The 17,950-nt window shown below is 48.0% G+C and overlaps 1 protein-coding gene across 5 annotated transcripts in view; it reads left to right on the plus strand.

Annotated features, from left to right (window-relative positions):
• The first annotated feature begins 12,056 nt into the window (after positions 1 to 12,056).
• Positions 12,057 to 17,950, plus strand: part of MTMR1 (myotubularin related protein 1) — a 68,471-nt gene continuing 62,577 nt past the window's right edge. For all 5 annotated transcript variants that reach the window (XM_075007405.1, XM_075007402.1, XM_075007403.1 and 2 more), the window contains exon 1: positions 12,057 to 12,583. In XM_075007405.1, coding sequence (XP_074863506.1) covers positions 12,453 to 12,583 — 131 coding nt within the window. In that variant the 5' untranslated portion in view covers positions 12,057 to 12,452. The remainder of the gene's footprint in view (positions 12,584 to 17,950) is intronic.

Raw genomic sequence — 17,950 nt, forward strand, 5'->3', positions numbered from 1 at the left:
TTTACTAATGAAGCGCTGAAATACATATTCAGCGCTTCATTAGCATGCGGGTGGCCGTGGCACTTCGAAATTGATGCGCCTCACTGCCGCGCGGCTCGTCCCAACAGGGCTCCTTTACGAAAGGACCCCGCCTACTTCGAAGTGCCCTTATTCCCTTGAGCAGATGGGAATAAGGGGACTTCGAAGTAGGCAGGGTCCTTTCGAAAAGGAGCCCTGTCGGGACGAGCCGCGAGGTGCGTCAATTTCGAAGTGCCGCGGCCGCCCGCATGCTAATGAAGCGCTGAATATGTATTTCAATGCTTCATTAGTAAACTTCGAAATGGCCATTTGCATGGCCATTTTGAAGTTTGGGGCTAGTGTAGACAGGGCCAATAACTTACAATTAGCAATTCAGCCTGCTCAGTTATGTATCCAAAAAGAAGAGAAGTGTACAAAAAGGCTAACTTTTATATTGCAAGTAAGGTTTTAGAATAAATGGATGAGCATTCGGGAAAAATAAGTTGCAATTTTTTTAATTAGCTGTGGAACACACTACCTGTATTTTTGATTCTTGGTTCCATCAGCAATAATTTTTGGAATTTTTGCTTTTGTTAATTTGTCTAAAATAAAAAATCTCAAGAAGGCATATATACATCTGAAAATAGAATATGTGAGGACGTTGCTTAAATGTTCAATAGTAGCAATAAGTTAAGCTTGTGTATATGTTTCCTAAAATGAAATGTGCCTACTCAGAGCAGCTTTTATGCCAAAATAGTTTAAAATTCTCCAGAATCTGAGTAACGAGTTGGGAGCCAGTTAAATTTGTAGCCAGTGCATTTAATCTATTCCTTTAACAAATGTATGCTTTATCAAGTATTTAAAGGAATATCAGTATGGAAGATTTGCAGATAATTGTGTATTGAAACTGAATGCTTCAATGAACTCAGAAGCTTTCATTTCAGAGGCTTCTTTTGTTATGTTTATAATTTGCTCCTTTCAGGTATTTATTTTCATTAGAGTTACAAGCACTTAAGGCAGCACAAACCTTGCTACTTGATATTTTAATTCTTATTTGCATATAGTTGGAAATTTTAATGTTTTTGAGGCAGTTTGGTAAATTTTGCAATATAGGATTTGTAAAGGACTGTTCATAGCTCATACAGTTATTTTAAAGGGAATGACACTTGAGGCTTTGATCTTTGTAAATTATTGTACATGTAAGTTTTGATCTACAAAATGTATCAGCAAAATACAATAGGATATGTATAAATTAAGTTTGTGTAAGTATATAAAATATAGTTTATCAGAAATTCAGCAGTTTTTTTAAAGTGTAAATATTTCAGTACAAAACCTAAATTTAAAGCATATATCTCCATAGAAATCAGTGAACATTGGAATATTATAGAAACCGTATTTTGCATAACAATAAAACATGCCTCCTAATTTGATACAGTAAATACTATACTAAGAAAATTGCACTATTTTTTCAGGGAAATGCAAAATATTGCTTGTATTATGTGTGTTCTAAGGTCATATAACTTATCTTCACTTATTTTTGTCCTCTCAGTTTCATTCTTCCCCAAATCCGTCTTATACATTATTCAGCACACGCACCTGGAGCAGCAGCTTTGAGTCCTCTTCCCCCTAAAAAATCTTGCTACATTAAGATAAATTGGGTGCAGGATATATAATGAACAAGGAAGCTCAAATTCATCTTTGCCACTTGTTTGTATGGCAGAGTATAACTTAATTTAAAAACTATGCAGATTCTGGTGTTACTGCCTTCTGCTTGCATATGGCTTATAAAAACTTAGTTTTTTATTAGTTTTTCAGAATTGTACAAGTTTGGATGAAACACCTGTAGAATCTTTTTCAACGGTGTGGAGAATTAAGAAAACCTAGCTTTTACATTGTGAACACTATATGATCAACCTATTGTTTGAGAAAGTTTAATACACTGAAAAGGATTAAATGTACTTGTTTCATTACATATGTACAATTCATTTATATTGCCAAAACAGTTGATACTGCACATTTTTATGTAGCTAGAGCTGAAATTCATTCTTTGAAAGCCTATAACTTAGCTATATGTTCACTTGGATTTTTTTTTTTGTGAAGACAATGATTTAGAATAAAACACTTGTTTTTAATTCTACTAAAACAGCAATCTTAAATACAAAAAACCTTTCTAATTCTTGAAACTTCTGTTCATTTTAGGGGAAGCTTAAGTTTTTAATCTTAATATGACTATGGTTAAAGGAAAGAAAATTATGATCATTATTAATAGACAGCTTTTTCTATTTGTTTGAAACTGCTTATTTTAGTTTTGATTTTTCAGTTCACAGCGTGCAGGTGAACACGCACAGCAGTGGATTGTAGAATTGGGCCTTATGCGGCAATTAGCAAAATTGGGTTTGGCCAATGTAGTTATATGAGACCAGCCCAACTCTTAGTTTAGAAAGGGTGAATGACAAGAGATTTTTAGGTGTTTTTAAGAGCACTGTTGGGCAGTCTTTTATTGTGCTGTATTTTTGCCTGTTCTAGAATGACTGAAGTAAATCTTCATTGTGATTAAATCCACCTAGTAACTCACCCCGGAAAAAATTCTTCTGCCTTTTTCTTTTCCGTCAGATGACGTTTAAATAAGCTACACGTACATACCATGGACCATTAGTGTGATTACCCATGCCAGCTTCAAAATATTAGTTTTCTTCTCCTGTTCCTGTCCTTGTGCCATCTCAAAGCCTACAATGACAACCCAGTTTTGTTACATCAAACCCCAAATTCTCCTTATTCATAGCTCTTCTAAAAGTTCACTTCTTATTCTTGTTGCGTGTTCTCACTATCCCAACAGATACAGGTGATAAAACACCCTTATTGTTGTCTTCTCTGAACCTTTTAGATAGTTAACTTATCAAGGCAGTTTTGCTTTCATACAGCACTGAGCACATTGTTATTGCTCAACAACTTGTTGATATTTAGAAATGATGAGAATTCTGAAAATTTGGAGTTTTAAGCTGTATGGTAAATGGTAAAAAAAAAAATGTTACAGTTCAAACTTATCAGCTGGGGTCTCTAGCGCACTAGTTTTTTATAATTGATTGACTTATGAAAGAGCATAATATACAGTTCTTCGAGTGTCCCCGTGGGTGCTCCACATTAGGTGTCGGGCTCGCCCGGCGCCGCAGATCGGATCTTCCAAGCAGTTTCTGCCGGATTGCGCATGCGCCGGTGCGCGCCACTCCCCCGCGCGCTCCCGGCCACGTGCGCGATCCGGTCCCCGCCAGTTCCTCTTAACCGCCGTCGGCTGCAGACGGAATCCGAACTAGGCTAAGGCCAAGTAGCGTATTCAATGGCTTTAACTGCTTTGCTTTAAAGTTTTTCAAGTACTTAGGCTACTGCAAGTTAGCCGGTTGTTGTTTTTGCAAAAAAACAAAAAAACAAAAAAACAAAAGCAACAAACAAACTACAAGCGGGACAGCTTCAATCCAGTCCCAGTAACAAGCGCCGGAGGCCAGGAGCATCGGGCCATCAGCCCTCCTGCTGGGGCAGGCCGTCGGACGGGGAAAACAGCACTGGGAAGGTGCTAAGTACCCGCTTAACAACTGAAAGACTCACCAATAATGTCCTCTTCAGGCTTTGAAAAATGTGAGTCCTGCCCAGAGGCGATTAAGGAGAGACAGGGAGATGCGGCTTAAAATGCTGCTTTTGGATAAGGCCCTCCAGCCAGACGTGCTGGAGCGGCCGCAGCAGGAGGGACCTTCCGGGGCCCATAAAAGGAAAGCTGCCTCCCTCACTCCATCAGGCAGAAACGGAGGAAAGTCTCCCCAACACGATCCCTGCCGGCAGCAACAGCGAGCGGGACGGGAGGAGCGCACAGCCCCCAGCCGCAGCAACAGCTGATCGGCGGCGGCAGGGAGAGCCACGTGGAAGCGGCTCAGCCTCCGATGATCAGCCAGCCGCCCTGCACCGCAGGCAGGGCAGCGGCTTAAAACTGCTTTTTCATAAGGCCCTCCAGCCAGACGTGCTGGAGCGGCCGCAGCAGGAGGGACCCTGCGGGGCCCATAAAAGGAAAGCTGCCAAAAACGGAGGAAAGTCTCCCCAGCCCGATCCCTGCCGGCAACAATAGCGAGCGGGACGGGAGGAGCGAGCAGCCCCCAGCCGCAGCAACAGCTGATCGGCGGCAGCACGGAAAGCCACGTGGAAGCGGCTCAGCCTCCGATAATCAGCCAGCCGACCCGCACCGCAGGCAGGGCCGCGGCTAAACAAGCGCCGGTACCGGCGGCACCGCAGGCAGCGGCACCGACCCCTGGGGAACCGGCGGTGCAGAGCGCGCAGGCACGTAGCCTGCAGGCACCGGAGCACACCGCACCTGCGGCACCGCCCTCGAGGGTGCTGAGCTCGGTGCGCACGGGGCCGGGATCCCCAAGGGAGGGGGAAGGCTGCACACAAGAGGAGGCATTGCAGCCCCTCTCTGGACAGGGCTGTGGAGCTGCTTTCTCACAGCCCTCCGCTTATGTTACAGACTCCAACCAGAAGGCAGGGGTCCCCCCTAGCCTACCCGGAGCCCCCTTCTCCATTTTTTGCAACCAGCCTCACCCTGGCTGGGAACACCTTCACCCTTCCTGGGGTTTGAACCGCTGGACTATTATGCGAAATCGCTCTCTCCAGCCCTCCCCCAGACGCAGAGGGTATGCATCAAGGGAGTGGTCTAGGTCACCTTCCCAAGAACAGTGCCTATACTGCCATGGTCGCCCCTACCACGCGGGGCATAGACACCATCGGCTATCTACCAGGGAAAGATCCCCACAAACGATCTCGTACCCCCGAGGGCAATTGCGACCGGGGACAGAGACTCAAGCATCTCAGGGGGGACTGGTTATGGAACCCCGAGATTTTCCCTCGCAAACCTCTAGTGACAGGGTGTACCGTCACCAGCAGGAACCGGAAGGGTCCACAGAGACGTATCCCAGTGGTTCCTCGCTCTCCTCCCCGGATGAGGCTACGGCCCCGGGGGACGTCCATCCTCCGGACGATCTCAAACAGTTCCAAGAGCTGTTTTACGAGGGTGGCCTTCACGCAAGGCATCCAGACAGCTAAGGTGCAAGAGAAACACCATAAGCTCCTCAAAAATCTGAGACCTCCGGCCTCCTCCAAAATAGCAATACCGCTTAATGACGCAATCTTGGAGTCTGCCACTACGATATGGCAGACTCCTGCGACTATTCCGCCTGTCCACAAGAGAGCAAAAAAAAAAAAAAACTTCGTGCCGACAAAGGGCACGGAGTTCCTGTTCAGCCACCCACAACCAAATTCCTTGGTGGTGGAGTCGTCGCAATGTGGGGGAACAGACAAACATGCCAAAAAGCTAGAGCTGTTGGGCAGGAAGGTCTACTCCTCCTCCACTCTACTGTTGCGAATGGCAAATTACGCAGCGCATCTAGCGAACCATAATTTCGATAACCACATTAGGTTAGCCTCCCTCATGGACTCGCTTCCAGAGGGCAAGAAACCAGTGCTCAAGGCTATCATGCGAGAAGGCTATGTGGCCTCGAGGACGGGAGTTCAGATCGCCCTGGATGTTGCGGACTCAGCAACAGCGTCCCCAGTACCACAGGGGTTACGAGCAAGGGCGACATCAACAGCACCAGCAGTACAGAACTCCCAGGCGTCATTCCCAACACAGCCGTGCGTCCTCGGGGCAGGGCCAAAGGCCACAAGTTTGACACACAGATCCAGGGCTGCGCCATCACTACCGTCGCAAGGTCACCCGAAGCGGTTATTCCACCATCGCCTCCGACCATTCTATAACCAGTGGCGAAGGATCACCACAGACAAATGGGTGCTGGAGATCATAGCCACGGGGTACGCCATCCCCTTCCAGTCGCTCCCACCGCCATGACCTCCACCCAGGCCCCACCTCCAGGAGGCCTCCCACGTGGCGAGGCTCAAGCAGGAGGTAGACCATCTCATGCTCATAGGGGCAGTGAAAAGAATGCCGGAGCAACTGCAAGGGAGAGGGTTCTACTCCAGGTACTTCCTCACGGGGAAAAGACAGGAGGCGGGAGGTCCATCTTAGATTTTCGAGGCCTCAACCGGTACCTGCGCAAGCAACGCTTTCGGATGATCACAATCGCCTCCATCCTTACGGCACTAGACGATGGAGATTGGTTCGCAGCCCTCAACTTATAAGATGCGTATTTTCACATAACTATTCATCCGGCTCACCTACAATTCCTCTGGTTTCTCATGGTAGGCAAAGAACATTTTCAATACAAGGTCCTACCGTTTGGACTCTCCTCGGCCCCCAGAGTCTTCACCAAGCCCTTGGCAGTGGTGTCAGCCTACCTGCACAGACAGGGGGTATTTATATTCCAGTATCCGGATGACTGCCTACTCAAAGGGGCCTCGAAGGAGGTACTACGCATAATATGCGTCACAACAGGCACGTTCTCTCGCTCGGCCTGGTTATCAATCTGACAAAATCAAAGATAGACCCCACGCAGGACATAGAGTTCGTAGGGGCACACATAAATTCTATTACAGCGAGGGCGTATCTACCAGAGACTCCCTTTTGGGCCGTCGGCTCCCTCGTGCAAGTCTTCACCTTCAGCCCTACGGTGCTGGTTCTAACGTGCTTACAGCTGCTGGGCCACATGGCAGCAGCGGCGTTCGTACAACAGAACGCCAGGTTACACATGCTCAGCATGCAGCACTGGCTGGCGAGCGTATACAGCCCAGCAGCACACACTGTTCACAGGGTGGCGTCGCCCACAACAGAGGTGCGCAAATCCCTGCAATGGTGGGTAAACCCCGAAAACCTGCTAACAGGGGTACCCTTCCACCAACCACACATACTGGTTTTTTTTTTTTTTTACTACAGACGCCTCCCTCATAGGGTGGGGAGCACACATGGGCGAAGAGGTGACGCAAGGGCTGTGGTCCTCCACGGAGCAGTCACTGCACACAAATATACTGGAGCTCAGAGCAGTGTTCAACGCCTGCAGACACTTTCGAGACCATATAAAAGGCAAAGTAGTCGGGATCAGTATAGACAATACCTCCACCATGTTTTATATAAATCGGCAAGGAGGACCTCGGTCCCGTGCCTTATGTGCAGAAGCAGTCCGGTCGTGAAACTGCTGCATCGCCAACAATATAACCTTGAAAGCCTCGTACTTCCCAGGCGCTCACAATGTGAAGGCAGACCAGCTGAGCACGCGTTTCGCACTCACGCACGAGTGGCAGATCCGTCCCGATCTGCTGCAACCGATTTTTTCATGCATGGGGTTTTTTCCCCAGATAGACCTGTTTGCTACTCAGCACAACAAGAAGTGCCCACTATTCTGCTCCAGGGCAGGACTGGGATGGGGGTCCCTGAGGGATGCCTTTGCGATCTCATGGAGGGGCCCCCTGCTTTACGCTTTCCCTCCCACAGTGCTCATCCACACAGTGTTGCAGAAAGCCAGGAGGGAAGGAGCCTGAATGATCCCGATAGTCCCAACGTGGGATCGACAGCAATGGTTCCCCCTACTCCTGCGCATGTCGGACCGGCCACCGATGCCCCTTCCGGTGGCGCCGGATCTGCTCACGCAAGCCCAGGGGTCCATAGTGCATCCGCACCCCCAAGGCCTGCGACTACAAACGTGGTTGATCCATGGCTCAGCTCCCTAGAGAGCACATGTACGGAGGAAGTGCAGCAAGCCCTAGAAAGTAGCAGGAGGACTTCCACCAGGAAGACCTACAAGCAGAAGTGGACTCGCTTTACGGCATGGTGTTCTACCAAACAGCTAGCCCCCCTTTTTCAGTGCCTATGGCTGTGATATTAGAGTATTTACTGGACCTCAAGAGAGGAGGACTCTCGCTATCCTCGTTAAGGTCCACCTTGCCGCCTTTTTGGCATTCAGACACGGAGAGACAGGGCACATGGTGTTCGCCCATCCCATGGTTACCAGGTTCCTTAAAGGGCTGGTAAACCTATACCCCCCTCGGAAACCGCTTCCACTTTCGTGGAACTTGGACCTGGTGCTTAATGCGAAAAGGGGACCACCGTTCGAGCCTTTGGCCACGGTTTCCCTCTGCCTCCTTATGATAAAGACGATCTTTCTTCTCGCAATCACGTCAGCTCGCAGGGTGAGCGAGCTTGCGGCAGTTATGGCAATGCCACCCTGCGCTGTTTTTTCCAAGGAGGTGGTAACCATACGGCTGCATCCAGCCTTTGTTCCTAAAGTTTCTTTCTGAGTTTCATACTAACGAACCTATTGTTTACCCTCGTTTTATCCAAAGCCTCATAACTCTAACAAAGAGGCGCGCCTACACCTCCTGGACGTGAGGAGGCGCTAGCTTTCTATATAGACAGGACCAAGTCCTTCCAGAGAACGGATAGACTCCTAGCCTCTATCGCTCCCAAATCAAAAGGAGAATGTCTCTCTTCGCAGAGAATCTCGAAGCACATCGTATCTTGCATAAAAATGTGCTACAAACTCAAAAAGACTCCTTTCCTGGCCATGCCCAGGGCTCATTCCACTAGGGCGGTGGCAGCATCAACAGCCCTTTTTCAAGGGCGTTGCGCTAAAAGACATTTGCAGAGTGGCGACCTGGTCATCCTGTGACACCTTCGCCAAACATTACGCCCTTCACAGGGTATTCCAAGAGGATACCCGTCTTCGACAGCGGTCCTCTCGGGGACAAGCTGCACATAATCCGATTACCCACCTCCTATCTTGGGTTACTGCTGGGTAGTCACCTAATGTGGAGCACCCACGGGGACACTCGAAGAAGAAAGAAAGGTTACTCACCGTAGTAACGGTGGTTCTTCGAGATGTGTCCCTGTGGGTGCTCCACTACCCGCCCATCCTCCCCGCTCCGGATCTCTGTTTAGTGTTTTGCAGGAGCATCCGAGGCGGTTGGTCAAGGAACTGGCGGGGACCGGATCGCGCACGTGGCCGGGAGCGCGCGGGGGAGTGGCGCGCACCGGCGCATGCGCGGTCCGGCAGAAACTGCTTGGAAGATACGATCTGCGGTGCCGGGCGAGCCCGACACCTAATGTGGAGCACCCACGGGGACACATCTCGAAGAACCACCGTTACTATGGTGAGTAACCTTTCTTTGCATGTATATGAGTAAAAGAAAAAGAAGTCCATATGAAAATCCAGAAAGCATCTAATTAACCCTATCTTCACAAAGCAAAAAAGCAGTCATGTAGCACTTTAACAAAATAATTTATTAGGTGATGAGCTTTCATTGGGACAGACCCACTTCTTCAAAAGTTCACTCCCCAGAGCCATTGATAGGGGAAGAGGACTTGGATCTTCCCTCCATGCCAGATACTTTCGAGGCCACTCATTGTGTTTATGGCACTGATTCTGGTCAAGTTGCAGCTGCCCCTCCTTATTTCTGAGGCCCAGGCGAGTTTCTGTCCCATCCTATATCTCTAGAACTTGAATGCATTCAAAAGGAAACTCAAGGTTCTGCAGGGTTTCCCTGGCCCTTATCATTCCCTCTTTGGATCTGGGGGACTGGTACACCTCCCTCAACTAAAGGATGTGCATTTGAGTCTACCTCCCAGAAGTTTCCTTTGCTTTGTAATAGTGGCTGCCATTATCAGTTCGCAATGCTTCCCTTTGGCCTGGACATGTCACATCGTGTCTTTACAAAGTGCATGATAGTGGTGGCTATATTGTCTAAATGACATAAAGGCCTCAGGCATGTGGATCTGGTCAGGGACACATTCTTCTGCTTGGACCTTATTCTGAATGTGCCTAATTCAACTTCCTCTTACACAAAGAATTGAGTTCATTGGCGACCTTCTTGATTCTGCTCAAGTGACAGCCTCCCTACTTGAGGCATGCTTCCAGGCCAGGGTGGGCATCGTCACCCAGCTTCATCAAAGCCTAACCACCACAGTGCACAATTGCATGAGACTCCTAGGACACATGGCATCTTTATACCCATGTCCTCTGGAACACTCAGCCTACCACCAGTATAAGCTAGTCTGGTGTCACCCTCTTGGGCCTCTCGGCATGGCTGATTAGGTGACTCTGGAATCTCTTGACTGGCAGTGCTAGCCGCAGGTGGTGTGTGCAGGATTGTCCTTTATCAGGCCACAGCAGCTGATCACTCTGGTCACAGGTGCCTCAGACAGAGGTTAAGAAGCACACCTGCACAAACTTCAGACCAACAGCCTGTGGTCTTGGCTAGAGTTATGATTGCACATCAGTATCAGAGAACTTAGTGCTATTCACTTAGCTTACCAGAATAGCCTTGTGGATTCTCTCAGCCAGCAGTTCCAGTCTCATGAGTAGTCACTCAAGACAGACATAGCCCAGTCCATCCTCCACTACTGGCGTCATCTCTGCGTGGATTTATCTGCAACCCACCACATCAGGAACAGCGGTTGGGCCTGCTTGTTTCAGGCCCACAGCCAGGGGTCCATGGCAGTCGCTTTCCACCTATCATGGACAGGACAGCTCCTGTACATGTCCTTTTCTCCCCTTCTTCCCTCTGAACCCCCATTCCCACTTACACATAGGGTCCTCCTGAAGATTCACCAGGCAAAAGCCATGGTTATACTTGTAGCGTTCGCTGCTCCCGACAGCACACTCAGTAAACAGACGCTCCATCTGCTCCCAGACCACTTAACTCGGGATCATGGCCAACTGTGGCTCCTGAATGTGGAATTGTTCTGCTTGACAACTTGGAACTTCATGGTTAAATCATCTTGAGTTGCAGTGCTTAGACTTGGTCAGGGAGCTTTTATTGGGCATCCTTAAGCCCAAGTAAGTGAGCTACTTATGATGCAGAATGAAAGAGGGTCTCCCTTTGGGCTAACAAAAAAAAATCTTATTTCGATTGTCATTCAGCAGTACGCTGTTTAAACTGTCCATAGTTGAAACTCACAAATTTTGGGCACTAGGCTACACTATTTTAAAACAAAAATTACAAGCTGATGAATTATCTTTTCACATACTAGGTGAGTACTACAAGTATCCCTTTTACTGAGATCAAAGAGTTATTCCAAGTAGTTTCCTGTAGTAATGCAACCTCTGCATTACTAAAGGAAATGCTAAAGCACCCCCACATCTCTTAGGCCATGTCTGTGCTAGCCCAAAACTTTGAAATGGCCATGCAAATGGCCATTTTGAAGTTTACTGATGAAGCACTGAAATACACATTCAGCGCCTCATGAGCATGCCGGCAGCCACAGCAATTCAAAATTGCTGCAGCTCGTCCAGACGGGGGTCCTTTTCGAAAGGACCCCGGCAACTTCGAAATCCCTGTCTGCTGATTCCTGATCAGCAGATAGGAATAAGGGCATTTGGAAGTTGCTAGGGTGCTTACGAAAAGGACCTGTCTGGATGAGCTGCACAGCAGCGACCCCCAGCAATTTTGAAGTAGTGTGGCTGCCGGCATGCTAATGAGGCACTGAATATATATTTCAGTGCTTCATTAGTAAATTTAGAAATGGCCATTTTGAAGTTTTGGGCTAGTATAGACATAGCCTTACTGACATGAAAGAAGTGCCCCGTTCCCTGCTGGACTGATTTTTGTTACACACATCCCTTACGTGCATGTGTGTGGTTGGGGAAGGAGGGAATAGACTATAACCCAGTGGTTTCAGCACTGGCCTGCTGAACTAAGGCGTGAGAGCCCAATCCTTGAAGGGGGTAGGAGGCTCTTTAGCAATGTGGGGCAAATACATTTATTTTAAAATAAATCTGGCGGGGATGCTGCTGGGTCCGTCCTGCTGTGAGCGCAGGGGACTGGACTCTATGACCTCTGAAGGTCCCTTCCAGCTCTGTGAGAGCGGAGGGCTGTGGAGAGCTTGCCCCTGTGAAAGGAGGGAGGGGTAGTGGAGGGGTAACATCAGTATCAGGAGTCTCCCCCCCCCCCCACCCCCACCCACTTCGGGGTGGTGGTTTCTCTAGCCGGTTTTCCCACCCTTTAATTCCGAATTCGCCTGGGTTTCCCCCCTGGGCTCCAGCTCAGACTGGAGTTACCCTCCCCCACCCCCCGCCTCCGGCCAGCCCTGGTCGGGGCGTGAGTCAGCGCCCGGCCGCTGGTAGTGTGGCGGCAGGTCCAGCCGCTCAGCTGCCTCGGGCGACAGGGAGGCACGAGCCCCGGGGCTGGTGAGGGGCTGAGGCCGCGGGGCGGAGCGGACCGAGCCCAGAGCCCTTCACAGGCGCTTGCCCAGCGGTGTGGGGGGCCGGGCTAGGACAGGCCCAGGAGCGTCCCCCAGTATGTGAGGCCAGCGGACGAGTTGCGGGGCCCGGTAGCTCCCGGCGCCGACCCTGCCCCGCCCCGCCCCGCTCCGCTCCCAGCCCAGGGGCCCCGGTGGGCCGCTCCCCGCCCTCTCAGCGCCGCGGAGGCCTATGGGTAGGCGCCACCGCCAGGTGACAGTTCCTGTCGCCGCCGCCTGGGCCGGGCGGGCTGCGTGAGGCCCGGCGGGAAGCCGGCAAATCCCGGCCGGAAAGATGGAGCGGGCGGTGGGGCCGGGCCTGGAGGTCGGCGGCGGCGGGGGGGCCCTGCGTAGATCCGTGCGGCCGCCAGGCCCCGGGGGCGCCGCCGCGGGCTCCCGGCAGCCCAGCGTGGAGACCTTGGACAGGTGAGCAGCCCCTGTCCCGCTTCCCCTTCGGCTGGCCTGCGGGGCGCGTTCCCGCCGCCTGTCCTGTGCTGAGGGAGGGCAGGTCCCGTCCCCCCGCCGGGCCGCGATGTTCCCCGGGCGGCGGCCCACGGCCCAGCTCCGGGCTCCTGGGCGGACAGGGCCGGTCAGCAGCCGAGCCCCCGCCGGCCGGCAGCTCCCTGCTCTTCGGCGCCGCTGGCTGCTGCGGGTTGTCACTGCTGGCAGAGCCCCTCTTGTCCGGCTCTTCACCTCAGCGGCCGGGACGTCTGCGGGGCGGAGGTGGGGGCAGCCCTCGCTGGGTGGGTGGCCAAGAGGGAGAGTCTTGTTTAAAGGAAATTAACTCCCCTCTCTGAGGCCAGGTCTGCACGAGGGGAAAAATCTCTATAGGATACCCAGGCCCAGCTCCCTGACTTGTGTAGCTGGAGTCGGCATATCCTGGACCCATTTTTCCACCTATCTGCCTGGCTGGAGGTTGACTGGATAAACTGTCCCATCGAATTCCCTCCCGCCAGGTCTACGCTAGACTGAAAAGTCGATCTAAGATCAGCAGTTCCAGCTGGGACAATTGCATAGCTGGAATCGATGTGTCACAGTTGGATTTTTCTGGCTGCCCCCACAGAGGGAGGTCGATGGGGGAGTTTCTTACTCCTTGCAAGAATGGGAAGGACCAGGGTCAACAGTAGAGTCTCCATAGTGTGATTTAGCATAGCCCCACTAGGCGTGCTAAATTGAACCTCCGTCAAGTTTATGCTCCAAAATATCTGTTAGTTTATAAGTATAAGGTGCCACGGGTCTTCTTGTTGTTTTTCTGGGAGTCCTGTGGCACCTTAAAGACTCACAGATTGATTTGGGCAGAAGCTTTTGTGGGCAAAACCCCACTTTGCATCTGACAAATGCCCAGAAAAGCTTCTGCCCAAATCAATCTGTGAGTCTTTCAGGTTCCCCAGGACTCCTCAGGATTTTTGAGTAAACCTTGAGGCTGTTTTACAGCACCAATGCCTTGTAGCTTGAGGCGCAACTCAATGCAGCAGGATGAGTCTGTGGCATAAATCTTGGGACTGACATTGTAACTGTGCAAGCAAACAGGAAACAATCCATTTAGAGTGATGAACTTGATAGCTTAAAAATGGGGGCAAATGTATTACATAACTTAGGTGATATTTGAGAGATCTTTTAAACGCTTCTAATATATATGTTACATGAACATAAATTTGGTATGCACAAACTAATGGGTATTATTATGGGGGTGGGGGAATGTGAACAGCTGGAATTAAGCAAAAAGTGCACCCCAAAATAGTAATAGCATTGGTCTTCCTGTTAACTTGAGACTGTGGTGTCATGTTAGTCTCATTTTTCTTTCCATATACTTGATGGGCTTGGAATTGCAGGAAAGAATGATTTCTGGATAAAATACAAATGTAGTGGATGTTGACTGATTATAAAATTACTTTGTCAAGTGCATATTGCTGTTAGTATTCTATTAAGTAGTATTTTATTTTATTTACGTGGGGCAGTGATGAGCCACTTTCAGTCCTGTCTTCAGACACATACATTTGGGGCTGAAGTTCCTGTAGCTTGTATCTTCCCAAAAAAAAGTTTTCTTGCCAGCTTTGTATTTCTTTTAGCTATCAGTAGTATCAGCATCTGAGGAGAAATTTGGGACTTAGATAATTCTAGAGTTGGTTATCTTTTCAAAAACTTTACTTACAGCGTTTACAGTAATTTTATTTAGCAGTGGGAAGAAAATAATATTGCTTTGATACAACAAGTAAGCAGGGGAGAAGGCGCACTATGCATGGTGGGGAACAGTACCCATGTTGCCAATAATGAGCATTGCAGCTCCTGATGCTAAGGCTGTGTCTATATTAGAGGGTTTTTGTGGACAAAACTGGCATTTTGTTGACAAAACCTGGGGAGAGTCCCGGTTCCAAGGCTTTCTGTTAACAGCGAATTGACAGAGTGCAGCACTTCTGTTGGGAACCTTATCCCACTCCCCATGAGGAGTAATGCCTCTGACGATAGGCTTTCTGTCGACAGAAAGCCTATCTGGACGTTTCGTGGGGCCCTCTGTTGACAGACGTGGTGTCTGGGACACCAGGCACCCCATCTGCTGTGCTTCCAGTTGGCTGTTTCGCCAATAGAGCAGCCAGGTGGCTGCTCTCTACTGACAGAAGTTTTGTCAGAAGATATCTTCAGACAGAAAATTCTGTTGACAGAGCACTCCAATCTAGACATAGCCTAAGAGGAGGGGTTTCATGTGCAACTGCTGCAACATCAAAGCAAGCCTAGCCTGTGCATGTAGAGCATCTCCTTCCTCCTCTGCTACGGACATTAATCATTGCTATGATTCATAAGAATGTAAGAATAGCCGTACTGGTCAGGTGAGTGGTCTGTCTAGCGCAGTATTCTGTCCACTGATTGTGGCCAATGCAAGAAGCTTCCAAGGGAATGAACAGGACACATAATAATCAAGTGATCCATCCCCTGCCATCTGTTCCCACGTTCAGCGTGGTTTAGCATCCTTGCCCATCCTGGCCAATAGGTATTGATGGATCTGTCCTCCATGAACTGATCCAGTTCTTCATTGAACCATGCACAACATCCTTTGGCAAAGAGTTCCACAGGTTGACCCTGTGTTTTGTGAATACTTCCTTTCATTTATTTTAAATGTGCTGTCTGTTTATTAACTTCACTTGGTGACCTCAGTTCTTGTGTTATAAATAGTAACAGAGAGAAAGCTGTGCTAGTCTATATACTATCAAAACAAAAAAGCAGTAAAGTAGCACTTTAAAGACTAACAAAATAATTTAGTAAGTGAGCTTTAGTGGGACAGACCCACTTCTTCAGACTATAGCCATACCAGAGCAGACTCAATATTTAAGGCTTAGAGATCCAAAAATAGTAATCAAGGTTGACAAATCATCACCTTGATGGTTTTTTGTTTTTTTTTTTTTATGATTTGTCAACCTTGATTGCTATTTTTGGTTTTCTATGCCTTAAATATTGAGTCTATTCTGGTATGGCTATGATCTGAAGAAGTGGGTCTGTCCCACTAAAGCTCACTTACTAAATTATTTTGTTAGTCTTTAAAGTGCTACTTTACTGCTTTTTTGTTTTTATAAATAGTAAATAACCCTTCATTATTTACTCTGTTTACACATCAGTTGTGATTTTATGGACCTCTGCCAGATCCCCCTTCACTGGTTGTTTTCCAGTCTGAAAAGTCCCTTATTAATGCTTGTATGGAAGCTGTGCCATATCCCTAATAATTTTAATGCCCATTTCCCTACCTTTTGAAATTTCAATAGATCTTTATAGTCCCTGCGCTTGATGAGCACTGAGTGTCTGCAGCCTGTTGACATGTATGGGAGTATATATTTTTTAATATAGCACCCTGGCATGGTATCTAAGGATACTACAAAATTAGGCCTTGATTCTGTAATGGGTGCTGTGCAGGCAAACTACAGTGCAGGATAACAGTCCTAAGGACTACAGAACCCAGAACAACAGCAAAAATTCCTTTGCTCCATTTTTCTGAGCCAGAAGGCTGTAAATAGGACTTTTTTAAGAGCTTTGGTTTTGGGGATATCACTGACGCATGACTAATTACCACAGCTACAATACACCACAGACCATGCATGCCAACATTAACAGTGCCCCCCCACACCTTTTCTTCTGTATACACCCCTTTGATGAACTACCATCTCCTAACAGATTTGTTGCGGATATTGGAATGAGGAGCTGTACTGGGTGTAGCTAATTAAATAACGGATGATGAAAGATAAGGATTCTCTGGGGAATCAGTGAGAGCAGGGTTATTGTTGTAATTTGTGTTCTACAGTGTACGTTAGCTGTAATGGTAGGCTGTCCCCCTGCTGTTGGTGAAGGAGATGGTGTGTGCTGTTGGGTGGCATAACTTTTAACTTCCTTAAAAAAAATGAAAATAATTGGAGATATATGTCTCCTGGAACTGGAAGGGATCTCAGGAGGTCATCTAGTCCAGTCCACTGCCATCTTGGCAGGACCAAGCACCATTGCTGACAGTTTTTTTCCCTGCTATTTTAATATCTATTTGTTGCAGACCTCTAGATGGCCTCCTCAAGGGCTGAGTTCATGCCTCTAGATATAGCAGGCCAATGCTCAAACCACTGAGCTATCCCTCTCCAGCAGTAAATATATGTGGGGATACACATCTCATAGAGCTGGAAGGGGCCTCAGGAGGTCATCAAGTCCCGTCTCCTGGAGGAGCCAAACACACATTCAGACATCTATTTACTCCTCTCCCTAAACAGCCTCCTTGAGGACTGAACACACAGCTCTGGGTTTAGCCAGCCAATGTTGAAACCACTGAGCTGTCCCTTCTTTGAAGGGCATTGCTGCTGTTGGAGACTGTGGGCATTGATCCCATTGCATCTTGTGTGCTAAGAGAGTGCTCTACCATTTGAGCTAATTCCCCTCTGCCTGCCTTGGTTTTGTGGACTTTAGTCAAGTATGTAAAGTGGTTAATGTTAATTACTTCATGTTTTTATAGACTAATTTTGTTTTTTCAATGATTAAAAGCGTTTCTGTGTAGAGCTGGAGGGGGAACCTGTGCAGTAGGCATACATGCAGCTGCTGGTAGAGAAGAGAAGATACACCCAGCAGCTGGTGCATGATATGAATCATTATGTTCTAGGAACTGTATGTAAACAGTCTTCTATATTGTGAGCAGAAGCTGCACATCAACTCTTATGCTAGTGTTGCATAAAAAAGCCTTTTGTCATATGTGTTGGGAGTTGCTCACAGTTTATACATTGTTAGCTGTTTGTGCAAAAATTATCACGTACAATCCATTTTTTGCAGAATGTTTCCATACTTTTCACTTGATCTACTCAGAGTACCCCTTTCTAAATATTCACTTGATCTACTCAGAGTACCCCTTTCTAAATATTCACTTGATCTACTCAGAGTACCCCTTTCTAAATATTCTAAATCTAAATATTTTGGGCAAAATCCTGGTAAAACTACTATGGATTTTAGTGGAGCTGGGATGTCATGTGTCTCTTCACAGAGTCTGTGAAGAGACACATGACATCCCAGCTCCACTAAAATCCATAGTAGTTTTACCAGGATTTTGCCCAAAATATTTAGATTTAGAATATTTAGAAACTGATGATTGTAAGTGGACTGCGTAAATTTCAGAAGCTTCCTGTAAAAACAAAACAAAACAAAAAAAAGATACTAGCTGAATTACATAGATTTTAGGCCATTTGAGTTTTCTAACTGAAGTTTCACACCAAGAGGACACCCACTGGTTTATTCCCTATTATAAAAACACAACTCTAGCTATGATGTTGCTCTCAGAGTTTC

Source organism: Carettochelys insculpta, chromosome 13 (genome assembly GCF_033958435.1).
Source record: "Carettochelys insculpta isolate YL-2023 chromosome 13, ASM3395843v1, whole genome shotgun sequence".
NCBI classification, from domain to species: domain Eukaryota; kingdom Metazoa; phylum Chordata; order Testudines; family Carettochelyidae; genus Carettochelys; species Carettochelys insculpta.